The sequence below is a fragment of the Oryctolagus cuniculus genome, chromosome 4 (genome assembly GCF_051225735.1).
Source record: "Oryctolagus cuniculus isolate XC-2025 breed Fujian yellow rabbit chromosome 4, ASM5122573v1, whole genome shotgun sequence".
Taxonomy (NCBI): Eukaryota; Metazoa; Chordata; class Mammalia; order Lagomorpha; family Leporidae; genus Oryctolagus; species Oryctolagus cuniculus.
In genome coordinates, this window is record NC_142870.1 from 96,640,507 (window position 1) to 96,657,652 (window position 17,146).

Sequence of the window (17,146 nt, forward strand, 5' to 3'; positions counted from 1 at the left end):
TGCTATAACGAGTACTCAAACAATATATTTCACTTTGTGTTTTTATGGGGGTGCAAACTGTTGAAATCTTTACTTAATGTATACTAAACTGATCCTCTGTAAAAAAAAAAAAAAAAAAAAAGAAATTATCAACTCCCAACTTGACTCTCACTGGGATTAAACATGACAATAGGTCTGATCTGATTTCATCATCATTTAAAAAAAACATCTATTATTTTTCACTTTGTGTTTCTGTGTGGGAGCAAGCTGTTGGAGTCCTTGCTTAATGTATGCTAAGCTGATCTTCTGTGTATTAGGATAATCGAGGATGGATCTTGGTGTGAATGGAGGGGGAAAGGGAGTGGGAGGGGGGAGGGTAGTGGGTGGGAGGGACGGTATGTGGGGGAAGCCATTGTAATCCATAAATCGTACTTTGGAGATTTATATTCATTAAATAAAAGTTAAAAAAAAAAAAAAAGAAAGAAAAAAAAATTTTACCTTTCCAGTTTTCCAAGTATTTTAACTTCCATAGTTTCTTCAGTATTGCCCACAAAAACAATGCCAATTCTGGTGATTGAAAGAAGAAACGTAAAATTTAAGGGTTTATATCCATACTTATTCAATACACAATTATAACATAGCTAGAACAGAAATACGTAAAAAGTTCAAAATGTATTCCAAAACCCCTTCTTGTGCAAACTATATCATTCCTTTGAAGAACTCAGAGGATCACAATGGACCCATAATGATTCACATGCCAGTATTTCTCAGGTTTTATTACATAGAGTGGACAGTACCAGATTTTTAAGAGCTCTTTAAAAAATCATTTAGGACCAGCACTGTGTGTAGTAGGCTAAGCCTCCACCAGCAGTGCCAGCATCCTACATGGGTGCCAGTTTGTGTCCTGGCAGCTCCACTTCTGATCCAGCTCTCTGCTATGGCCTGGGAAAGCAGAAGAAGATGGTCCAAGTGCTTGGGCCCCTGCACCCGCATGGGGGACCAGGAAGAAGCTACTGGCTCCTGGCTTTGGATGGGCCCAGCTCTGGCCATTGTGGCCATTTGGGGATGAACCAGCAGATGGAAGACCTCTCTGTCTTTCCCTCTCTGTAACTCTATCTCTCAGAGAAATAAATAACAATCTTAAAAAAATCACTTAATAAAATGACAAAATTGATGACATACTTCAAGTTCTCATTTAAAATTCAGTTAAAATTCATTTCTATCTTAATTTATTATGAATTTGACAGCTTACAAGTATGTATTTATGTTTGAAAAGTTTATGTGAGAATTCTCCAACATTCTAATGTTTAATTAAAAGGTATTTTTCTTAATATTTGGGGAGAAGACTAATTACCGTGCGGCAGCTTCCACCAGGGCCTTTTCGTCTGGTGAAGATGCATAGTACTCCAACTGCGACGGTGCCAGGCTGGACTGCCAGGGACCATCACCAATGCCATCAGTTTGAACACTGCTAATCTGTACAGTGTGACAGAGACTGACTGCTTTAAAGAAGAGATCGTGTTCTTTAATCTATAGAAACATAACAGACATAATAGACAAATGAGACAGAATTCTAAGAGCTAGAACAAGAACACTACGAACCTGATTGCCCAAATAAACAGCTGGTTGCTTGACTTCAAAGTCACTGATTTAGGACTTTTCAATACACATGTATCTTTTTAGGAGGCATAAACAAAACTGTAAATAAAAGGGAACACTGTTGCCAAAAAAGTGAGGTCTCAAAAAGCATATTAAATAACTGTAAGCTCCATTTCTCAGTAAGTCTTTTTCACCTGAAGGCAGTACTGCTTTTCTTAGCTCAATTCTATTTAGATACCCAGAGAGCTAAGGCAGACACATATTAAGAAAAAAGCTAAACTGTGCTCTAACCACATATCTAGGATTATATTTTATAGCACTGACTCAAAAGATACACATTTCAAATAAATAATTCCTTGCTCTGCTAACACAAATATTTTTTCTTACCAATCATTAACTATTGAAGAAAAAAATTATTTCACATGAAGCTCTTATTTATTAATTAAAAAACTGCTTACTAGTTCAGTATCATTTTCAGGACTGGTTCTGAAAGAGGAACTGCTTGTAAGATGGGATAAACTGTTAACATGGGATAAACTACTCAGATAAGACAAATTTCCTTCTGAAGAATCTGGTGTTGGTCCTTCGGGTACAAGTCTACCATTGATTTCTTGGTATTTCATGCCATGAATTGAACATTCTCGAAACTGCATCTCATTTTCTGTCAGCGTACCCGTTTTATCTGTAAACACATATTCCACCTAGAGAGACCAAAAACAAAACAAAACAAAAATAGAACTTCTGTGTTCATAGCCTTAAATTAAACAACCAAAGCCTTGTCCTTTTTCTCCTGAAGTCAAGTTCACCTAGTAACATCTCATAATTCTTATAATCCAAGCATAACTAAATAATAAAGATGCTAAAGAAACAAAACAGGCAACATAAAATATTTTAAATTTATTTACACTCTGAAGTTTTTAGTATATTTAGATATATGTTCACCTCTAGAGCTGACTGAGAATGTCATGTCAGAACTTTATTTCTACTTCATGGCTAAGGTGCTTTTTAAGTAGTAGGACTCAGGCATTATCTTTGAAGTAAGGGTGAAAGAGATGCTGAATAACCTAGAATGAAAAAGGTTCCTGGGCCAGGACAGAACTGGAAATAATGCATGCCAATGATAGCAACATAGAATTTAGAGGTGAGAAGTTGCCTAAGACAGACAAGAACTTGAAACTAAGGGCAACAAACAAATTCAGTGAAAAAATAAAGGCTTTAAAGAAAAGAGCACATTCCAAAAGCAGATAGGACAAATTATTTTAACCATTTGGAAATTAATTCTAGAAAATCCTAAAAGAAGATGAGTCCATGAAGAAAAGGATGCAACAATCAAGTCTTGATACAACCAGGATTACAGTGAGGATCTGACTACTGTGATGATGATGACTTCAGAAAGAGTTATTTAAAAAGGGTATAGACATCACAAGGAAAAAACAATAAACAATAAACTCCCTACAAATGTAGATGCAAGTCAAATCTAGGAACATATAAAAAGGATTATCTACCATGGATATGTGAGATTTATTCCAGGAATGCAAGACTGATTCAACATAAAAATCAATGTAATCCTCCATATTAATACAATAGCACTTTCATTACCCTATTAACAAAACAACCATCTCAAAAGTTGTAGAAAGGGGCTGGCGCTGTGGCACAGCAGTTTAACACCCTGCCTGAGGCGCTGGAATCCCATATGGGCTCTGGTTCGAGACCCAGCTACTCCACTTTCGATCTAGCTTTCTGCTATGGCCTGGGAAAGGCAGTGGACAGTGGCTCAAGTCCTTGGGCCCCTGCACCCACGTGGGAGACCTGGAGGAGACATAGCTCCTGGCTTTGGATCTTGGCAGCTCTGGCCGTTGCAGCCATCTGGGAAGTAAACCAGCAAATGGAAAACCTCTCTCTGCCTCTCTCTCTGGTTAACTCTTTCAAATAAATAAATAAATTAAAAAAAAAAAGTTGCAGAAAAAGCATCTGACAAAATCCAGCACACTTTATGATAAAAATACTCAACAAATTAGGTATAGAAGGGAACTTCCTCAATCTGACAGAAGATTCCTATAAAACACCCAACACCTACAGCTAACATAATATTTAATGAGGAGAGTCTGCACTTGATCTTAGCAAAAAGGCTGAGAAGCGATAATGGGGAGAGTCTGAAAATTACCCTTTGAAGATCAGGAATAGATGTCTATTGCTCACTATTTTTATTCAATACTATATCAAGGGTTCCAGTCAGGGCAATTAGACAAGGAAAAAAAAATGAAAGTCATCCTAATTTTAAAAGAAATGTTAAACTATCTCCATTTGCACGATTTTATAGATTGAAAAATTGCCTGGGAAAAGTAGAGGAAGATGGCCCAAGTGCTGGCCACCCACGTGAGCATCCCGGCCCATCACTGGCCATCTGGGGAGAGAATCACCAGATGGAATCTCTCTCTCTCTCTCTCTGTAACTCTGATCTTCAAATAATCTTTTAAAAAAAGTTTTTATTTAAAAAGAGGTAAAGCTGGAAAAATATTGTTTTCATCTAGAAATAAAACTAATTAAGAAGCTGTATTTCAAGTTTTATATTTTCTAGTGAAAATACATCCGAGATGTAGAAATTCTGCTATATAAATTAATAGCAAAAGCTCTCACTATATTCTTCCCATTGCTAAGTGTTTGAACTCATTTAATCTTCTCAACAACTCCATGAAGTAGATATGATTTTATTTTAGAACAGAGGAAGCTAAAGAAGAATAAATTAAGTTATAAGAAGTCACAGCATGGCTGGCGCCGCGGCTCACTTGGCTAATCCTCCACCTGTGGTGCCAGCACCCGGGGTTCTAGTCCCGGTTGGGGCGCCGGATTCTGTCCCTATTGCTCCTCTTCCAGTCCAGCTCTCTGCTGTGGCCCGGCAGTACAGTGGAGGATAGCCCAGGTGCTTGGGCCCTGCACCCACATGGGAGACCAGGAGGAAGCACCTGTCTCCTGGCTTCAGATTGGTGCAGTTCACAGGCCATAGCAGCCATCTGGGGGGGTGAACCAATGGAAGGAAGACCTTTCTCTCTGTCTCTCTCTCTCTCATTGTCTAACTCTGCCTGTCCAAAAAAAAAAAAAAAAAAAAAAGTCACAGCTAGTAAATGGTGACCCTAGAAATAAAAGATAAAACATTTTAACTTTGCTATTTGATACTATAGATTGCCCAATATAAGTAACAAATGTGCAAGTGGAATTTTAAGGTGGATAGAAAAATACACCACTTACCTATACAAGTCAATTAAAAATATTTTAGATCAGGAAGATGAGAAATGAGGGATAAAGAAACTATTATGACATAAAATACATCAGCAGTGAAACAGAAGGTAACATTCCAGGGACAATAAGAATAGACACACCTCTTAGTCATGGAGTGATCTTTCAGAAAAAGATTAGGGGCCAGCATTGTGGTGCAGAGGGTTAAGCATCACCTGTGAAACCACATTCTGTCATTACAGTGCCAGTTTGAGTCTTGGCTGCCCTGCTTCTGGTCCAGCTCCCTGCTGATGCTCCTGGGAAGGCAGCTGAGGATGGCCCAAGGAGTTGGGCCTCTGACATCCATGTGGGAGACTCAACATGGAGTGCAGGTTTCTGCCTTGGCCTGGACCAGCCCTAGAGGTTGCAGCCATCTGGGGAGTGAACCAGTAGATGGAAGACCTCTCTCTCATTTTCTAATTTCCTTTCAAATAATAAATAAATAAATAATCTAACAAAAAAAAAGAAGAGATTTGAGAGTAGGAATGAATAAAATATATTAACTTTGATTTTAAGTTTAACCTTTTAATTTCAGTGATAAAGAGGTCATTTTATAACCCCCCCACACTTTTTTTTTTAATATTTATTAATTTACTTGAGATAGGGAGAGACAGAGAGAGGTCTCTCACCTGCTGGTTCACTCTCCAAATGGCTGTAGTGGGACAGAGCTGGGCAGATCCAAAGCCAGGAGCTAGGAGCTTCTTCCAGGTCTTCCAAATGGGTTCAGGGCCCAAACTCTTGGGCCATACTGCACTGCTTCCCCAGGCCTTAGCAGGGAGCTGGACCAGAAGAGGAGCAGCCGGGACATGAACCGGAGCGGATATAGGATGACAGTGCTGCAGGTAGACTTAACTTACTATGCCACAGCACTGGCCTCATTTTGTACCTTCATAAGTATAGTTTCTTAGATAACAAAAAATCGAAAGAACACAGCAGAGTGTAAAATAAAGAAGAGTTCATTAGTGTAAAAACAGAGTAAGAGGTCATAAACATATATGAAATACTTGCAATCATAGAAGTAAAAACAGAGGCTGAGATAATTGGTATTAAAATGTAATCACTCAAAGTATCTTTCAAGGTAGACATGGGTATGCACACAGAGTGAGAAAAGACAATTCAACCATGAAGGAAAGATGGGAGAGAAATGGGATAGAAAAGACTGGAAAAAACATTTGTTCAGAGAAGCAGTAAAAATGGGTTATGTTTTTAGGTCTTGAAGAACTGTGATGAATTAATATTTAGCATAAAGTATTTAAAATCTCCTAAATGCTACTAAAAATAAATGGAGTAGCTTCTGGTTAAAATTGGCAGGTCAAGCACATGCAATTTTATCTGTTTCCTCTTGAAGCTTCACCACAATGAGAGTACAGAAATAAAAAGGAACAAAAATAAAGGTAAAAGATCCAACATGATAGGGAAGATTTGAGAAGAATTTTGAAGATGAGAAGAAGGTGAATGAAAAGTAACTGATCAGGGCTGGTGCTGTGGCATAGCAGGTAAGGCAGCCACCTGCAGCGCTGGCATCCCATAAGGGCACTGGTTCGGGTCCAGGCTGCTCCACTTCCAATCTAGCTCTCTGCTGTGGCCTGGGAAAGCATTAGAAGATGGCCCAAATCCTTGGGCTCCTGTACCTGTGTTGGAGACCCAGAAGAGGCCCCTTGCTCCTGGCTTCGGGTCAACGCAGTTCCAGTTGTTGGAACCATCTGGGAAGTAAACCAGCGGAAGGAAGACCTCTCTCTCTCTCTCTCGAAGACCTCTCTCTCTCTTTCTCTCTGCCTCTGCCTCTCTGTAACTCTGCCTTCAAATATTTGAAAGGCAGAGTTACAGAGAGAGGTAGAGACAGAGAGGTCTTCCATCTGCTGGTTCACTCCCCAAATGTCTGCAATGGCTGGAGCTGCGCTGATCTGAAGCCAGGAGCTGGGAGCTTCCTCCGGGGTTCCCATATGGGTGCAGGGGCCCAAGGACTTGAGCCACCCTCTACTGCTCTCCCAGGCTACAGCAAAGAGCTGGATTGAAAGAGGAGCAGCCGGGACTAGAACCGGCAACCATATGGGATGCCGGCGCTTCAGGTCAGGGCTTTAACCTGCTGCGCCACAGCACTGGCCCCAATAAATAAATCTTAAAAAAAAAAAAATAGTAACTGATCTAGCAGAGCTTAGAATCTGAGAGCTAAACAATGTAGAAATGTAGCCTCTGAAACTCTCAAGAAGTAGATACACCAGGCATCCCTGAATGTGAGAGTACAGAATGGGGCTGACAATAGGAGGAACCAAGAGGAGTTTAGATCCCGAACTCCTGGGACAGGCACTATGGTGCAGCAGGTGAAGCCACTGCTTGGGACAATCACTTCCCACACTGCAGAGCTGGTGCAGGTGCTGACTCTGTGAATGTGTCCTGCGAGGCATCAGATGGTAGCTTGAGGACCTGGGTCCCTGCTGCTCACATGGGAGACTGCATGGAGTTCTGGGCTCCTGGCTCTGGGCTGGCCTAACCCTAGCTCTTGCAGGCATTTGGGGAGTGAACCAGTGGATAACACAGCGCTCTCCTTTTCTCTCTCTCTTTGCCTCTCAAATACACACTTAACATTTTTTTCTAATTAAAAACAACTGGTAATCAGAATGGCACTGTATTTCTGAAAAGCAACACTGAAAGCTAGAAGACAATGGAGAAATATCTTCAAAATTTTGAGAAGAAATGATTTTCTATCTGGAACGCAATGCCCAGGTCACTTACAAATCAAACGTGAAAAGAGAATAAGGTTATTTTCAGGCAAGCCAAGTCTCACACATCCCTTATCAGATCGACTGTTAGAAGATGTGCTGCATCAAAATAAGAGAATAAGCCACAGGCAGGAAGTCACAACACGCAGCAAACAGGAGACAGACAGAGGAATTTCCAGGGTGGTAGTAGCGGGAAGTCCTGAGTGACAGCTGAGAAGCTGGCCCAGAGAAAAGTTCAAATGGGGCAGAAAGATTAAAGTCTACAAAAGAACTGCTGAAAGGGAAAGAGAGAAGGAGGGAGGGAGGGAAAGAAGAGCAGGGGAGACGGAGGAAAGCCTACATTTCCTGATGTGTTTGAACATGTAGAGATGCTGCAAATCTGTCAGAGACTTATCTGTGGCACGTGGAAATTAAACAAATGAAAAACAGACCACTTAACTCTAGGGAAAACAAAATATGTTAAGAACAAAAATGCAATTATAGGTCATACATGAATAACTTTAACAATGCCAATAAATAAATATTTATAAATCTCAAATTTTGCTATGAAGAGGCAAAAAGGGAGTATGTATTTGGGTTTGTCTTTCTATTTCAAAGCAGATGATATCTACAAATTGAAAAGTCCAAAAAGAATACCAGATAGAAATATAGTGGTGAATAATGGAAGAAACAACTTAGGATTTAAAAAAGGGGAAATAAGAATTAGGGGTACAGCAGAGTTGCTTTTTCTCTATTAACTTTGTAATATTTTCTGTTACATTAATCCTCATACACATATTGCTTTGATAAAAATAAAAATTAGAAAAAAAATTAGGATTATTTTCACCTGTCCAAGCTCTTCATTCAGATCAGAAGTATTGACTTGAGCTTTCTGATCTGATTCTTCATGATAAAGATCAAGATCCCAGCCAATAAAAAATGATCCAAGAAATTTCTGCATTTCGACTGTCACATATAATGAAATTGGAATGATGAAATTGTAGAGTACCAAAAAGGCAAGGAAGTCTGAAATAAATCTCAGAATCTAGGAAAAAAGAAATGGTTGTCTGATAAGAGAAAATGCCTGAGAATTTCTTCAGCATCATTGAAGAAAATCATTAGAAAATTTCATGTCTAAATAGACCATCAACTATATTCTGAGGTAGAACAATATTACGAATTGAAATTCATTGATTGAATTGGCTTTTTGAAACTACATTTTCTCCGGATATCTTACTATTCATTAGAATCTTGACCAAAGTAAAGGAATAAATGGTTAAACTCAAATAATTTAATTTGCTATTTTTCAGATGTTAAAGTCACCTGGTATGACTAAAACTACTTTTGACCACATTCTAACTATAAGCTCTGTAGTGTACTTATCTATTCTACTCCTACCCTTCAAAGTCACTGGTAACTAAAACTCAGTATAACTTTAGAAAAAGTATACAACAATTGCTAGGCTAAAGTGTTAGAAATTACAGCTCTTATAATGGATTATGCAAGAATGGCCTACTTCAACAGTGTAGCAGCAGCACACTCTAACATGTATTCTGTGAAAGACAGAGTAGGTAACTGTCAAAGATACTGAAAATAGGAGCCTGTGATCATCTGTTTTGTGGTCTCCTGAGATTCAAATCTGTCTTCCAATATACATATTTTAACTGAAAGTGAAATTTGGAGAAGAATTATTTACCATAATTATAGAATAAATTTTCTTGGTAGTCTGTTTAAAATTTTGTATGACCTAATTTGTATATTATTTCATACCATGAGGATTGATAATGACTTCTTAAATTATTCACACAGAATGGAAAATAACATACTCTAATTCACTTACAGTATCATAAATAGAACAGAAAACTGAATCTGTAGTACTGAAGTGGAATGGAATTATAGAAAGACCTAGGTTTTGTGGTGTCTTTTAATTATGCAAGTCCTGGTGCTGGCGCTGTGGCGTGGTGGGCTAAGCCTCCACCTGCGGCACTGGCATCCCATACGGGCCCCAGTTCAAGTCCCGGCTGCTCATCTTCCAATCCAGCTCCCTGCTTATGGCCTGGGAGAGCAGTGGAAGACAGCCCAAGCGCTTAGGTCCCTGCACCCACATGAGAGACCCAGAAGAAGCTCTTGGCTCCTGGATTTGGATCGGCCCAGCACTGGCTGCTGTGGTCATTTGGGGAGTGAACCAGCAGATGGAAGACCTCTCTCTCTGTTTCTCCCTCTCTCTGTCTATAACTCTGCTTCTCAAATAAATAAATAAATAAATCTAAAAAAAAAAAAAAAAAGGTTATTCAAGTCATGTCATAAGGAACCCAGCTGCTAACTCCCTAAACTTCAAAAGAGCACACCACTACAAACATGGTGGTCACTCTTCATTTGCAATGCCATTTTGTCACCCTTTAGTACTAATACTCTTAGGAAACTACAGTGGTCCTTCCTATCAGAAGAGACTACCAAAAAGCATTAATTGTGCTAAAGAATAAAGTTTCATTTACAGCCGAGTTAAGACCACCACAAAATACCTTACTACTATTTCTTTGATGTTCTGTTTTTTGGTTATACCAAGGCTCATCCCATTTTTCTTCAGCTTGCCATGTATATTTCAAGATAGTACTGATGATGGCTTCAGAAATAAGGATTATAAGATAAATGATCAAAAATGTATTCATTGACCTGAAGTAAGAAAAAGAGAATATAAAACATATCAATTATGTGTTACTATAATCATGTGCTTAGAAAGATATTAAAATATATAAGAAATCAACAAAGAAGATATTAAAATACATATTACTGTAGCAGTTTCAAAGAATATAGTCACTATTTTTTAACATATGACCATCTAGCAGAATATATTTATCAGCAAAAAAAAAAAAAAAGAACCAATATACAAGTGTATTCATGGCTTTTGCTTGTTTCTATTTGGATTACTGTGTTACTGTTGAGTTTGAGAATTCTTAATTCTACTATTTCTAAATATAAGGTCTTTGGGAGATTTGTGGTCTGCAAATATTTCCCCTTGTTGGTAGCTTGCCTTTTTAAAAACAGTTTTAGGGTTTTCTCTTTAGACTTTTTTTTTTAAAGATTCATTTTTATTTACTTAAAAGGTAGAGTAACAGAGAGAGGGAGAGACAGAGAAGACAGAGATCATCTAACCACGAGTTCACTGTCCCAAATGCCCACAACAACCAAGGCTGGACCAGGCTGAAGCATAAAGCCAGGAACTCTTATGGGTCCTCAGTGTGGGCAGCAGGAACCCAAGTACTTGGGCCATCATCTGCTGCCTCCCAGGCACATTAGCAGGAGGTAGTAAGTATGGATACCAATTGTTCTGGTACCATTTGTTGAAAAGATCATCTTTTCTCATTGTACTGCTTTTGTGCATCGCCAAAAATCAACAGAGTATATTTGTAGTAGTCTATTTTTGGTTCTCTATTTTATTACACTGATCTCTGTAGCTATTTCTCCACCAGTACTTCTCTGTCTTGATTTCCACAGCTACACTCTAAGCCTTAACATTAGACAAGGGGCAAGCATTATGGTGTAGGAGGTTGAACTGCCATTTGGGATACTGGTATCCAATATCAGGGTGCTGTTTCATGTCCTAGCTGCTCTAGTTCCAAACCAGCTACCTGCTAATGTGCCTGGAAAACAGCTGACAATGGCTCAAGTACTTGAGTCCCTGTACCCATGTGAAAGACCTGGATGGAGTGCCTGGCTCCTGGTTTTAGCCTGGCCAAGCCCAGGCTATTGGGGCAATTTGGGGAGTGACCCAGCTGATAGAATCTCTCTCTCTCTCTTTCAAACAAGTCTTAAAAAAAAAAAAAAAACCACCCAAATACAAAGCATCAGATAGCAATTCTTCTCATTTCATTTTCATTTTCAAGACTCTTAGTTGGGGCTGGCATTGTGATATAGCAAGTTAAACTGCCATCTGCAATGTTGGCATTTCATACTGGTATCAGTTCAAGTCCCAGCTGCTCCACTTCTAATACAGCTCCTTGCTAATGCAACTGAGAAAGCAGAGGAAGGTGGTACTAGTCTTTGAGCCCCTACCCTGATATGGGAGACCTAGATGGAGTTCCAGGCTCCTGGCTTGGCCTGGCTCAGCCCTGGCAATCGTGGCCATTTGGAGGTGGACCAGAAGATGGAAGATCACTCTGTCTCTCTCTCTTTCTGTAATGCTGCCTTTCAAATAAAACAAGAACAACTCCTGGCTATGTTAATTCCTTTGTCTTTCTATGTAAAAATTCAGAATAAGTTAATTTATCATTACAAAAAAATATAGCTGGAATTTGCTAGGAACTACATAAAACCTATTAATTACTTTTGAGAGAATTGGTGTCTTTACTATATTGAGTCTTTCAATCCATAAACACGGTATATTGTCCCATTTATTTAGATCTGATTTCTTTCAGTGTGTTATAATTTACAACACAGAGATTTGTATTTTGTTAGCTGTATACTTAGGTTTTTCTTTTTTGCTAGGGCAAATGTAAATGGTATTGTGTTTTAAATTTTGGTTTTTGTCTGTGATTGCTTTTTCTATTCTAATCTAAGTACTGAATGTTATAAATTTATTCTGCAGCACTGCTTTGACTGCAGTCAATATGCTCTATTATCGCGAACTTCTAGGTATTCAAAAATTTTTTCCACTTCTGTTGCAAGTTTTCCCATATGTTTATTTAAATATTATTTTAGGCCCTATACTATATTTATAGTATCTGCTTTAAAGTTCTCATCTCCTAATTTCAAGATTTAGATGATTCTGGAGATAGTTGCTACTAAGTGCCTTTTATCTTTAAGTATGAATTACATTTTTCACATGTCCTCTTTTTTTTTTCCTCTATATTTATTTTTATTTATTTGAAAGCAGAGTTATAGAAACACAAAGGGAGAGAAAGAAAGAGGTCTTCCATCTGCTGGTTCACTCTCCAAAAGGCTCAATGGCCGGGCTGGGGCTGGGTCAGGCCAAAGTTAGGAGCCAAGAGCTACTTCTGGGTTTCCCACGGTGGGGTGGGGGGGTGGGGGAAGGTCCCAAGCACTTGCGCTGGAATTGCAAGCAGGGTGCAGACTCAAGCCCCAGCCACTATGAGATGTGAGAGCCTCAAACAGTATTTCAACAGCTGCACCAATGGACTTTATAAATAATAGGTTGCATAGAATCTGTGTTCTTTTATGCTTCTCAGAAAAGTAATGATTTTTATTCCAGGAAGCTCAAACTTTGTGGGGCTTAAACCCCTAACTTTATCTCCACTGTAATGGGCAGCAACACAACTCTGCTAAGTTCCTTCAGCTTCCTGCAGCTGTTTTCTGTTTTGTTTGGGCCAAGTCCACTAGGATCTCCCTTGTATATGCTTAGCTTTAGCAGTCAGCCACGGATTTGGGCAGAATTTACACACCGCTTTTGGAATTCATTCTTTCCTGTGGCTTCCTAACTGACATGTTTACCTTCTTCTACCTTGACCTCTGACACCTCACTCCGGGAAAGCTCACACTTTTTAGTGTCCTAAGCAGCACACAAATTGGTGTATACTCTCAAGCAAAACACTATATTCTTAAACCTTTCCCCTCCTGCTTTAATCTTTCAGGAATACACTCCTTGCCAGTTTCTGCCTGCTTTGGGCCACTCTCCAGTTCTTTCAAATAGTTGTTTACTTTAAAAAAATATTTTTCTTTTTTTTAATTGTTACCAGAGAAAGGTTAGTCTAAGTGATTCTACCATTTATCTAACAGTATTTATTTTTAAAGCCATGCTTTAGAACTTAGTATATGCTAGACATCAGGCAAAATGCTACATGTTTTGAAAAAATGATTTGTTCCCATCTCCAAGAATATCATGTTTACTTGATTTGACAGATATATTTTTATACATTTAATATTTCATACATTCATGAAATGATACACACATATATAACTATAATTACATGTAAATAAATTAAAAGAGACAGTTTTCTTACTTTTCTACTGCAGAGCGTTTCTGTGATTTGCTTTTGTAATTTAATGCCATTTTAGTTTCCATTCCAGTGTATACAGCGACGCCTGCAAAACAAAACAGTCTTTTAAACTAATCTTATAGTACACTTCACAAGAAATAAATGGACTCACCAGCACAAAAGCTTTCAGGAAAACATATCACCTGTAAATTGCAATCATTTAGCTTCCTTTTAAATCTTTAGTTTTTAAGGTTGTTCAAGTCTAAATTTGGGGCATCCCAGTCACTCAATCTGATGGATAAGAGGGGTATGGGGGTTCTGTTGCAGACTTAACAACAGATATCTAAATGGAAAAGATACTACATGAGTTAGAATTGGTGGAGGAAAAGGGTCTAGAAAAATAAAGATGACAGGGAGGGATATTAGAGAGAAAGCCAACAGTATTAACAAGACAGGAATGGAAAAGCATGTCATTAGCTTGTAACAGTGGATTGAGGCTGCAGTGTGAAAAGCCCTGGATCTAGAATCCAGACATCATTCCATAAGCAGTGGAGGGATCACCCAGAAGTCTGTCAGAGCACAAGGAAAGTGCTCTTTAAATATGTGTGCCTTGAGGTTGGCGCTGCGGTATAGCAGGTAAAGCCACTGCCTGTGATGCCAGCATTCCCATATGGGTGGTGATTTGAGTTGCAGCTGCTCCACTGCCATCCAGCTCCCTGCTGGTGGCCTGGGAAAGCAGCGGAGGATAATGTTTGGCCCCTGAACCCAAGTACTAAACCTGGATGACTCCTGACTCCTGGCCTGGGTCTGGCCCAGCCCTGGCTGTTGCAGCCATCTGGGGAGTGAACCAATGGATGGAAGATCTCTGTCTTTCCCTCTCTCTTTCTTTCAAAATAAATAAATCTTAAAAGTCCTGGTTGCTCCTCTTCCAGTCCAGCTCTCTGCTGTGGCCTGAGAAGGCAGTAGAGGATGGCCCAGGTGCTTGGGCCCCTGCACCTGCATGGGAGACCGGGAAGAAGCTCCTGGCTCCTGGCTTCAGATCAGTACAGCATGCGGGCTGTAGTAGCCATTTGGGGGGTGAACCAACGGAAGGAAGACCTTTCTGTCTTTCTCTCTCACTGTCTAACTCTGCCTGTCAAATTAAAAAAAAAGAAAAAAAAGACTAGCCCTTTAAAAAACTTTGTAGTCCATGCTTTGAACGGTACTTCTGCCACTTACTAGTTCTAGATTCTTGGGTAAATTATCTCTAGGAGTCTCAATTTTCTCATCTTTCAATGGGAAAAAAATACCTCATAGAGTAGCTAGGAAGTTTGAATGAAAAATCAGCAAAATGCCTAGAACCAGACATCAATAAACATTCACCACATCCTTAATATGATTTAAAAAGCACGGTAGGGCCAAGCTCACCTTCTTAAATATCTGTCCTGGGATTTTTATTGTTAGAATTATTCCTTAAAGGTAAGTACTACTCCTCAAATGACAAGGTCATGGAAATTATATAAATGTGGGAAAATAGCCAGAATAATGCAATAGGTATAGGTGTTGGTGCTGAGGCAAGCAATAGAAAGAGGCTTTAAAATGGTCATGGAAAATGGAAGTAAAAGATGATATAAAATCTTGGTGAACTTTCTGATATGCTCTTGTTTAAGATGCAGCTAAAGCCATGCAATTTTTCAAGAGTGTGCAAAATTTGGATCCCTGCTTTAAGCTAAATGGGATAAAGGTATTACTGCAAGAAAAGTATGTTCAAAGAGTGTTATCTGATGGCTTCTGCTATCAAAACGTTATGGATTTTAAAAAATAATTGTAAAATATATAAAACATAGAATTCATCATTTTAACCATTTTTAAGTACATAATTCAGTGGCACTTAACACAATCACAATTTTGTGTAACCATCCTTACTATCTAACTGGAGTACAATTTCATTATCACCAAAGAAAACTCTGTAGCCACTAAGCAATCACTTCCTCTACTCTCAGCTCCTGGGAACCATTTCTCGGCTTTCTGTTTCCACGAATTTGCCCATTCTGGATGTTTCAAATAAATGGAGTCATACAATACACAGCTCTCTGTACCTGGCTTTTCTTTCACTCAACATAATATTTTCAAGGTTCATCCACGGCACGCATTAGTACTTTCCTATGGCTAAATACCACTTCATCACACGGATATACTATATCCTATTTACCCATTCATTAGCTGACGAACATGTGAATTGTTTCCCACCTTTGGCTATGGTGAACAGTGCTGTTCTGAACAGTCTTGTACGGGTTTTTTAAAACACCCACTGTTAGTTTTTTGGGGTTCTATATCTAGGGTGGGACTGCTGAGTCATGATAATTCTATGCTTAGTGAAGAGCTGCCAAACTGTTTTTCACAGCAGCTGCAACATCTTCCATTCCCATCAGCAAATGTAGGATGATTCTAATTTTTCCATGAACTTGCCAACACTCATTATTTTCTGGGTTTTTAAAAGTGATGAATGGATTCCTTTATCAGAGAGCTTAACACTAAGACATAAAATATAGTACAGGTAGAAGGAAAAAAGAGAATGAAGAAAAGGACCTCAAAATTTGTAACAGTGGACCCAGATACTAAGGGCACTTGGAGCTAACAGCTGAAGGTTATCATCATCAGCTTCACAATTTTCCTAGGGTTGATTCAGAATGTACTAATTTAATTTAGCTCTCCAAGGCAAGAGCACTATTTTTCATCCTTTTGATCCAGTCAATATATGTTCCAACGGTAACTGGTATACAGCCAAAGGTAAGAATTTGTTGAAAGAATTAATATAGAAATGAATGTAGGAATGAAAGAGTCAGCAGTTTTTAACTCAGTACAAGAATAATCATAGTAAATTTACAGAAATGGTTTATTACACAAGGATACATTATAATGTTCCTCATCCACCATTACTAGAAGTGCCAGAATTATCTTCTTAGCACTCAGTTTCACAACTATCCACAAAGACAATATAAGAGCAAGGTTCTAATCTACTACTCAAAAACAAGACCAACAACAAATAATACAACACAAAACTACACTAATACAATCTTTGTAACAAAATTTTATCTTAAATACCAGCTAATTAAATAATAAATTATCCAAACAAAAGATCACAAATGGCTGTGCTTTTAAAAATACTTTATATAAAGGATCAACACAAACCAATAATTAAAATTATGTACAAACCAAAAATTTCTTTTGTGTTTTTTAATCTAGCTCCACGAAGCAAGAGACTCTCTGGCCCCAGAGGTCTATGGAAAAAAAGAAAATAAACAAAAGCATTGAATATATTACCAATTCAATTCAATTCTAAAATGTAATCTTCAATAGGAGGTATTTAAGTTACAGCTACAACGCGGCCTAGGCCAACCATGTTAGGTACTGTAACAACAAACACCTGCTTTAGCATTTCAGTAACTTTAAGGTTAGTGGCTTAGAAATAAGATTACGCGTGTAAATAAACCCCCAAAGCCACTAGTTTAAAAAATTTTAAACAAATATAACAAAACCATATGATTAAGCAGTGCTTCAAGAATGCTTAGCAGAAGATAAAAGTTTTAAAGTTTTTGAGCAAAATTAATAAACAGTTTTGGAAGTAAGAGAATTAAGATGCCATGTAAACATACATTGTGGTATGACATGTATAAATGCATG

At 38.5% G+C, this 17,146-nt stretch overlaps 1 protein-coding gene across 9 annotated transcripts in view; it reads right to left on the reverse strand.

Annotated features, from left to right (window-relative positions):
• The window catches only part of ATP11B (ATPase phospholipid transporting 11B (putative)), a 112,440-nt gene that overhangs the window by 50,222 nt on the left and 45,072 nt on the right, over positions 1 to 17,146 (reverse strand). For all 9 annotated transcript variants that reach the window (XR_011388036.2, XR_011388037.2, XM_089332122.1 and 6 more), the window contains 7 exons: positions 16,679 to 16,743; positions 13,508 to 13,589; positions 10,073 to 10,223; positions 8,398 to 8,595; positions 2,037 to 2,279; positions 1,334 to 1,509; positions 478 to 546 (listed from right to left, as the gene is read on the reverse strand). Coding sequence is in view for 7 of the 9 variants with exons in the window: in XM_089332122.1 (XP_089188248.1) it covers positions 478 to 546; positions 1,334 to 1,509; positions 2,037 to 2,279; positions 8,398 to 8,595; positions 10,073 to 10,223; positions 13,508 to 13,589; positions 16,679 to 16,743 (984 nt within the window). In the remaining 2 variants the exon portion in view is untranslated. The remainder of the gene's footprint in view (positions 1 to 477; positions 547 to 1,333; positions 1,510 to 2,036; positions 2,280 to 8,397; positions 8,596 to 10,072; positions 10,224 to 13,507; positions 13,590 to 16,678; positions 16,744 to 17,146) is intronic.